This window comes from Dipodomys merriami, unplaced genomic scaffold (assembly GCF_024711535.1).
Source record: "Dipodomys merriami isolate MVZ:Mamm:240054 unplaced genomic scaffold, mDipMer1.0.p SCAF_27, whole genome shotgun sequence".
Classification (NCBI taxonomy): Eukaryota; Metazoa; Chordata; class Mammalia; order Rodentia; family Heteromyidae; genus Dipodomys; species Dipodomys merriami.
In genome coordinates this window covers 16,288,361-16,297,692 of record NW_027204159.1, presented here as the reverse complement: position 1 = coordinate 16,297,692, position 9,332 = coordinate 16,288,361, and the positions used below count along the sequence as shown (strand labels likewise).

General features: G+C 45.0%; 1 protein-coding gene across 1 annotated transcript in view; it reads right to left on the bottom strand.

Moving 5' to 3' along the window:
- Positions 1-4,562: 4,562 nt before the first annotated feature.
- The window catches only part of Ablim3 (actin binding LIM protein family member 3), a 129,842-nt gene continuing 125,072 nt past the window's right edge, over positions 4,563-9,332 (bottom strand). Inside the window, exon 23 of the mRNA XM_070036360.1 lies at positions 4,563-6,952. Coding sequence (XP_069892461.1) covers positions 6,839-6,952 — 114 coding nt within the window. The 3' untranslated portion in view covers positions 4,563-6,838. The remainder of the gene's footprint in view (positions 6,953-9,332) is intronic.

The window sequence follows — 9,332 nt, the reverse complement described above, 5'->3', positions numbered from 1 at the left end:
CTTGCCTCTGAGTAGCCCCTGAGATTCCCCTAGATGGACTATTTGAGGCATATCCCTTATATGGGAGGTTTCAGCTGGCTCCTGAGCTACTTCCCCAAATGGAGAGTTCCGCTTGTACCTGCGACTTGTACGGACCAGTTTTGTTAGAGCTTGGTCTCCACCACAGGCATGTAGTTTTTGTCTTTTTTTTAAATTTAATTTAATTTTATTTGTGAACTAGTTTTTGTCTTTAAAAGCTTCGTGTAAACTCTGTGCTGGGCCACAGGTTTTTGAGACAGGAGTTCACCAGCAGATGCTGGCTCTCCCATGAAGACTCCCAATTTGACCTCTCTAAAGGTGGCTTTTCTGTTTCTTGCTGATGAAAGTGACTTTACAATACTAGAACTTCTTAATGGCCATACTTTATGGAGCATATGTAAGTAGGCCTTGTCACTGCATTGTTAAGATTCTTAGTGATGTTGAGAAATACACTTAAGGTCATCATCCCAGCCACGTGTGGTAGCTTGCACTTGCAATCTTTGCCATTCAGGAGACTGAGAACAAGAGGATCCATGGGCTCTAGGCCAGCACAGACAAAAAGTTTATGAGATTCCTAACTCAACTAGTCACCCAATAAGTCCATACCTGAGTCTGGTAGCACGTGCCAGTTAATCTAACTCTTATGGGAAGCCCCTGCCCCAAGGCATTCCTCATGGGGCACTAATGAAGTTGCCATAATTCTGCAAAGTTCATGGCTATTTAATTTAGCAATGAGTGTTGCTAGCAGTGCTAAACAGCAGCTCTTCTATTCCATGTGTGGCTCTACACAGCGGTCAGCTGTAAAACTCTGATACCGGCCATAGCTTCTGGCTGTGTCTCTGCGTCTGGTGGGTACAGGAAAGTGGGCAAGGGGCTCCTGGAGCAGCAGATCCAGCCTATCTGGTCTGTCTAGGCACTCACTCAGCCTCTCTGTGGCTCCAAAGTGCAGTCATTACAGTAGTGTGAAGTGCTGTGGCCCCCAAGTGGTATTCTGCCTTATGAGTGTAAGGGCGCCCTCCAGTGTGCAAATGGGGTGATAGCATGGAAAAGTCTTCAGGAAGTCTGACACAAAGGGTGGAGTCTGCCCATGGAAGAAAGGTGGTTCATGGTTTCCCTTATTTGCAATAACTAGTATATATCTGAGACGAGTAGAAAAGGTCAGATAAATAACATTAAGTGAAATGAACCCCAAGATAAGGACACAGTGGTTTTTTTCCTTCTTGCTATTGTTTCTAATGTATTTATAAAGTACCAAGTGATTTAAAAAAAATATTATTGTGAAAATACCATACAGAGATTACATAGGCAAGGTAATGAGTACATTTCTTATCAAGCATTGTTGCCTCCTCCTTAGTTTCCCCTTCCCATCCCTTCCCATCTCCCCCCGCCATGCACCTCCCCCCCCCAGCCAAAGTTGTAAAGTTCGTTTTTTGACATAACGTCTTGTACATCTCATTGTTGCAATGGGTCAACCTGTATCTCTATTTAAACAATTTGTTTTTTCCCTTCCCCTCCACAAATTATACCAACATCAAAGACAGTGAAAACAGGGGTTATACCATGGGGGAGGGACATACAAAGCAACTAAGAAATATCTTATAAATATGTTAGAAACAATCGCAAGAAAGAAAAGTGAATCCTTATCTTGGAGCTCATTTCACTTAACATCAACTTATCTGACCTTTTCTGCTTGTCTCAGACATATACTAGTTATTGAAAATAAGGGAAACCATTGGACCTATGTTTCTTTGGACCTGGCTTACTTCACTTAATATAATTTTTTTCCAAGCCTTTCCATTTCCCAACAAATGGGGCAATGTCATTCTTTCTGATGGAGGCATAGAATTCCATTGTGTATATATACCACATTTTCTTGATCCATTCATCTACTGAGGGGCATCTGGGTTGGTTCCATATCTTAGCTATGGTAAATAATGCTGCAGTAAACATAGTCGTGCTGGTAGCTTTAGTATAGTCTTGTTTGTGATCATTTGGGTAAATGCCCAATGTGGTTTTTTGGTTGCTTTGTATATCCCTCCCCCATGGTATAACCCCTGTTTTCACAGTATTTGATGTTGATATAATTTGGGGAGCAGAAGGGAAAAAATAAATTGTTGAAATAGGGATACAGGTCGACCCAATGTAACAATGAGATGTACAAGATGCTATGTCAAAAAACGAACTTTACAATTTAGGTGTGTGTGTGGGAGATGTGGGAAGATGTAGTTGTGGAGATGGGAGGGAAGGGATGGTAGGAGAAAAATAAAGGAGGAGGCAACAATGCTTGATAAGAAATATACTCATTTCCTTGCTCATGTGATTGTAACCCCTCTGCACAGTATTTTCACAATAAAAAAGTTATTAAAGGTGGTTCAGGGTGCAATATCTCAAACCTCACTCCTGTGTGAATATGGCGGAGAGGGTTACTACTGCACGGATGGTGATGGAGCAGGCCAGGGTGGAGCCTTAGATTCTGCATTTCTCATAAACTTGTAGGAGAAGGCAGTGTTCCTGCTGGGGGACAGACACTGGGTGGCAAGTCTTAGAGCAATCTTTCCTGCTGTCAACACACTAATAAGCACAGTGCAAGCCAGGGAATTTCTACAACGCCCGAATGTATGAAAGCGGTCCTTCCAAATCCTCCTATGTGTGGTGGCTGCCTGCCTGCCCCTGACAATCTCAATGTCCCCTTCACTTGCCTCATTCCATTCTCCTGGCATTGTTAGCTTCTCAAACAAGCCAAGTTCTTGCCCACCCAGTGCCTTTGCCCATGTTCTTTGTGCCTAGAATATGCGTGTCACCACTCTCCCCGGTGACATGCTTTTCATCCTGTAGAAGGCATTTCAACTGAATTCCTTTTTGTTCCTTTCCCATGTTTACTTAGGTACAATGTGTTTCTCCTCCAGGCCTGGATGCGCAAGGAAAGCTTTTCATACCGCTGTGTCTTTGGTGCACCCACCTGGCAGCCAGTACTCCATGAGTGAACTATTTGCTGGGTAGACATGTAGACAGAGGACAAAGACACATCCCTGAGAATCCTTCTGTCCACTGGAGTCACCTGCCTACAGGGAGGTGACAGCTGGAACTGGTTCTTAGTGAACATCATAGAATGAGAGGCCAAGGGAAGGTGTTATTTTCAACCCCATGTCATTTTCAGAGATGTTCTAATGTGAAGAAAGCATGCTTCTGAGATGGTGGAAATGCAGTAAGTCTAACATTAAATACTTTATGAGCAATTAGTTGATGAAGTCCTGGATTAAACCAAAGCACTACAGGACTTTTTGGGGCTTTGGCAATGTGCATGATGAATCTACAAGGAAAGGGACATGATTTTTAAAATTTTTTTTCTTGTTGACCAATGGTTTTGTGAGATGGGCATTTGCTTACGGAGGGGTTATTCTTTTCTTGTCTCTTCTTTACCTTGTGGGTATGGGCACACCTCCCACTTTGGAGCTGACAGTGCTCAATACTCAATTTCTCACCTTTTCTGTGGTACAGGCACATAACCAGAGTCCTTGGCTAGTGGGATCTGTGCAAATGTGGGCCAAGAACCTCTGGGAACTTTTCCTTATTAAACCAGACATGCAAAGGAAAATTTCTTTCCTATGTTTTGATGTGGTTGTGGGAGGATATGATGCCTGGAGCCCCAGCAGCCTGTAGAGCAGACATGAGGTGACACACTGACAGCGTGCAAAAGCCAGAATTTTGAGAAGGGTGATGTGAAGAGGTGTCACAGATCTGAACTTTGGATGACACCACAGAGCTACTGACTTTATCAGCATCTCGGGTTTCTGGCTGTACAAGAAAGCCTGTGTTCTCATTGCTTAAGTCATTTTTAATAAAGTAGGTTTTGTTGTGTTTCTCTTGCTTTTTTTTTCTTTTGTACTTGAAGTCAGTGCCTTGAGCTCTCGCTTGGCTTTTTTCCTTAAGGCTGGTATTCTACCATTTGAGCTCTACCTGCACTTCTGGCTATTATGCTGGTTTATTGGAGATGAGTCTCATGAACTTGGCTGCCCAGGCTGGCTTTGAACTGCTTTCTTCAGATCTTTAGACTCTGAGAAGCTAGTATTACAGGTGTGAGCCACCAGTGAATTTTCATCCCAGGGGAAAGGGACTTGCTGAAACCGATCCTGGCACCACTGGTGGTAATTATGTATCTTCTTCAAAGCAGTTTCCTCATCTGTGAAATGGAGATGTGTATAAATTCTGCAGCAGAGAACTTGGTGCTTCATGTTATTTCTTTCTGATCACAGCAAGTGAATACTGAAAAGGGTGGCATTGATCAAGATGCATTGTACTCATAAATGGACATGTTGAATTGAAACCTTTGTACAACTAAAGATAATAAAAATATATAAATTAAAAAGTGAAAGTTGTTTACGGTTGGAACATCTGCTGTCTTGAGACACCCTGCATTTGGCAGAAAACAACCCAGACAATGAAGTCAAAGAAGTGATTGCTTTTGAAAAATAAAATGTGCCTAGTACAACCTCTTCCCATGTCAGTCATTCCCACTCCCACTAGAAACAACAGAAGGACACGGGTTTGGGTTGAAATGATGTGCTTTTATGGGGAACAAAAATATCCAACAACAATAACAAAAGCCCTTCAGTCTCGCAAGTTGTTAACCAGTGACAATGAGGCAGTTTCAATGTGTCTGGTTGGCAACATGACTAACGGGTCAGGAAAGTTGAAAGACATTGGCCAAAAAAGAGAAGTTGCAGGAAGGTTTGACATGTTAAATGAGGACATATTAGACTTCCCTTCTGGTCCCTCCACCCTGCTACGCTTTCAACTTGCAATATCCTTCCAGTTTTGCAAAGATGCATCCTATTTTTGCTCAGCTCAGTCTCCTCTCAAGAGCATTCCTTGCTCTGCATCATTGCACATACTCTTCCAGTAGTTTACACATTCCCTTCCTCATGTCTTTTCCTGCCACACTCTGCTTGGTGTCCACCAGGGCTAAGCCCATGCCTTACAGTGTCTACTCTCACTAGTCATGCTCCAAGCCCAGGGCCTGTGTGGATTTGTCCCAGTGTCCCCTCCCCCACCCCACTCCGTGCACAGCGTTCAGCAGGTGCTCAGTGTCCAGCGGGTGCTCAGTGACCAGCAGGTGCTCAGTGACCAGCAGGTGCTCAGTAGTGAGGGTTTGCTGAATTAATGTCACTTCTATACATGCCACAGCCCATCACCAGTCTCTTGAGAGTCACCTTTGTCATGTCTGCTCCTGATTCAAGGCATCTCCAAGAAGGAGCCGCTACCCCCAAACATTGCCAACTGACAGTTGAAGCTTTGTGGAGGGATGAGAGAAGTTCATGCTCTCATCCTCACTATGGAAAGAAAGAGAGCCACTGGGCAACCAGCAATGACCAGGATCAGTGCTGGCCGACACTCTATTTAAAAAAAAATTGTTTGTGGGGCTTGAACTCTGGGCCTGGGTGCTGTCCCTGAGCTCTTTAGCTCATGGTGAGTGCTCTACTACTTGAGCCACAGCGCCACTTCTGGTATTCTGGTGGTTAATTGGAGATAAGAGTCCCACAGACTTTCTTTGCCTGGGCTGTCTTTGAACCACAATCCTCAGATCTCAACCTCCTGAGTAGCTAGTACAGGCGTGAGCCACCAGCGCCTGGCTCCAACACTCCATTTTGGAATCTACTAAGCAACTATTCTTCTGGAAGCTTCCACCATGAGACCTAGCCAACTTTGCAGGAGGATCCAAGGACTGGTGGGGGCCCACTGTTTGTGGTGCTGAGCCAGGGACCAGTGGTATGGGCCAGGAAGCTTTCTTTTGGGCAGTGGCCTATTCTCTCAGAACAGGGTGGTGTGAAGTATGAATCTGGTTGCTTGGTTGGAACTGTGGTGGGAACACTAGCCCTGTGATGTATAAGATCGTCAGGCACATAGATTGTAATAAGGCTGAAGAGTACCGGCTGCAACAATGGCCTCTCCTAGAAAGGGGGAAGGGTCAAGAGGCACTGGGAGCAGACGGAGTTAGAAAGGAGGACCTCAGCTCCTCTGCTAGCTTCAGGTGCCTGGCTCTGGGCTCTGTCTCCTCGCCTAGCATCCTCTGCTTTCCTGTTTCTCCAAGTCCAGTCTGGGCCAAGGGCCAGGTGGAGGTTGGTCGAGGGGAAGGAAGTGCCGTTTTTTCCTTTTCCTACAATGAGTCCTAGATTTGGACAAGGGAGAGGTCAAGATCAAGGGTGGGAGGAGGGGAAGGATGAGCTGAGAGGCTAGGGCCCTGCCCACGTGGGTCTACTAGTGTAATGAGTGGATTTGAAGCTCACGCCTTGAATCACATTGCCCCGGAGAGCACTTAGATCCAATTTAGGAATATGGAGAAAATTCTTTATGAGCTCCCAGAGGTGCTCACTGGTTTGGGGGAAGGGAGAGGTGGATCATCATGGAGTTCCCATGGGAGGGCCCCTGTGGGGCTGATGGCATGCATGAACTGCATGATCCTCGGGAGCCCTGGAGATAGGGGAGAGAGCCAAGCAGCGGAGCAGAGACGTTTCTCCAGGCACCATTCCAAGGAAAGAGAGTCAGACCTTGGAGGACTCAAGTTGGGACAGATGTTTCAGTATAAAAAGGACCCTCAGTAAAAGGGCAGAGTCCCCTCAAATCCTTTTCCTGATCTTACAGCACTTAGAAAAGAGAAGTAAGGAGCATAAAAATACTTCAATGATGTGGGCTTGCCTGACAGCACAGAAAAGCAAGTCTCATGGCAGGCAGTGTGTCCCGTTACACAAGAGGGTTACGCCGTGTGGCGGTGTAGATTTACATACATCTTTATATAAATGCATCTATAGGTATAGGGTCTCTGCTAGAACAGCCGGGCTTGCTTCTTCAGTTCATTTCTCTTCCAGAGGGCTAGCCGCTCGAACTCCGAGATGGTCATGCCGAAGACTTGGTAGAACTCTTCTTGGGACAGGTGGCGCTGAAGAGGGTGGCAAAGAGGGGAGGGAGAGAGAACAGCATGAGGATGGGAGAGGCAGGCTAGTGTGGTGGTGGGGGCGGGAGGTGGGGGGGGAGTGGCTGGCCGTCCAGCCAAGGCCCTGCATGCTCCCTCTCTAAGGAGTTGTGTGATGAAGGTGAAGGTGGAGAGGGAAGTTTGCTCAGAGGGGGCTCTGCAGCTGCTCTGGCTGGAGAGGCCTTTGTGCCATAGCCCAGCTGGGTACTGGCGGTGCTCAAGTAGACCTTGTGCACTATGGTTGACATCAGCTTTTGGCATCCTGTGCATTTGGTTACAGAAGATGTATGTATTAATGCCATCCTATTCCCCTTTGGGAGATACAAGAGGTATATCCAAGATTTAAGGTATCTATCTATCTATCTATGTATCTATCTATCTATCTATCTATCCATCCATCCATCTTCAATCTATCTATTTTTTTTCTGGTATCAGGCCTTGAGCTCAGGACCTTACCTTCTCAATGACTTGCTTATAGCTGGTACTCTATCACTTGAGCCACTCCCCCAGCTTGACTTTTTACTGGGTAGTTGAAGATGGAGGCTAGTGAACTTTTCTGCCCTGGCTGGCTTTGAACTGCCATTATCTAGATCTCAGCCTCTTGAGTAGCGAGGACTATAGACACTAGCCACCAGTGCCTGGCTTCTTAGACTCTGAAAGGCTGTCATTGAAAAACATTACCACTCTTCTTTGTAGAACCACTTTTTTTAAATATGAAAACAAGTTTGTCAAGTAATATACGACATTGTTCTACATCTCCAGGAAGGCTTGTCTGCTCTCCCTCCCCCTCTTCATCCATCCTCCCCTCTCTGGAAGATATTAAACATTGGCAGAGATTTTAGACTTAGAAGTATATGAATTTTAAAATGTGGTAAAATGTTAACAATTGATGTATTTAGGTCAAAGGTAGATGAATGTTCATTTCACTACCCTTTCCCCTCCATCACCCCCAGTTCTGGGGCATGAACTCAGGGCTTCAAGGGCTTATTTGGCTTTTTTTGCTTAAGCTTGGTACTCTGCTACTTGAACAAATCTTTACTTCCAGGTTTTTGCTGGTGATTGGAGAGAGTAAGAATCTTACAGCCTTTCCTTCTTGGGCTGGTTTCAAACTTCCATTCTCAGATCTCAGCCTCCTGAATAGCTAGGATTACAGGCATAAACCACCAGTACCAGGCTAATTTCACTATTCTTGTGGCTTCTTTGGAAGTTTCAAAATTTTCAAAATGAATTTAAAATCAAGTCTAACAAGAGAAACATGTGCACTTCCTGTCTGCACACTTTCTGGGTCCAATTCAGACTAACTTAATACTTCAGGGCATTCAGTGAAATTTATTATTATTATTATTACAGTAACACAACAGTTCTCTGGCATGTTATCACTGGGAACTAGTATTTCAGCAGGCAGACACAGATGTATGACCTTGGACACATTAAATTTACCCCTTTTGAACCTGTTTCCTCTTCTGGAAAATGAGTACTGTGAGTGAATGGGTGTATACAGCCATTGGACAGCACCTGTCACGTGACTAAAGACCACTCTTGATAACTGTCACAATCGTCTTTTCAAGTGCCATCACCTGGGGTGATCTGGTCCTCATTTCCTTTGCTGTCTCCTGCTCTTCATCCTCTCTGCTCCTATGACGGCAGATTCACTTCCCTCTTGCTGGCTTCAAGCAAATGAGGTTCCCTCTTGCATCAAGCTATCTGTTCCCTATGTCTAGATTGTTGTTCCTTTGTAGGAAAGAGCGGCTAATTCCCTCCCTAACTTCTAATCTTTGCTAAAATGTCACATAGTGGATAAGCCCTGTCCTGATCAGCCAATCGCTCCTCCCTGGAACTCCCAGTCCTTCTTTCTGCTCTTCTTTTATCTTTTCTTTCGTTGGTTGTGGGACTTGAACTCAGGCCTGGGCACTATCTCTGAACTTTTGTTGCTCAAAGCTAGAGCTCTACCACTTTGAGCCACCACACCACTTCCAGTTTTCTGGGGTTTAATAGGAGATAAGAGCCTCATGAACTTTCCTGTTTAGGTTGCCTTTGAACTGTGATTCTCAGATCTCAGCCTCCTGAGTAGCTAGGATTATAGGCACAAGCTACCAGCACCAGCTTCTTTTACCTTTTTGTTAGACCTTATTACTTATGACCTTCAGTACCTACAACATGTGTTCTTTATTTGTGTACTTTATTTGTGTACCTATCTCTTCACCTATGATATATACTCCTGATAGGTCTGATATGTTGCATGAACCTACGTGCTATATAATGAACTCTGCGTGTATGTGTGTGTATGTATGCACATGTGTGTGTGCACGTGTGCACACGTGCGTGCTGGTACTACGGTTTGAACTCA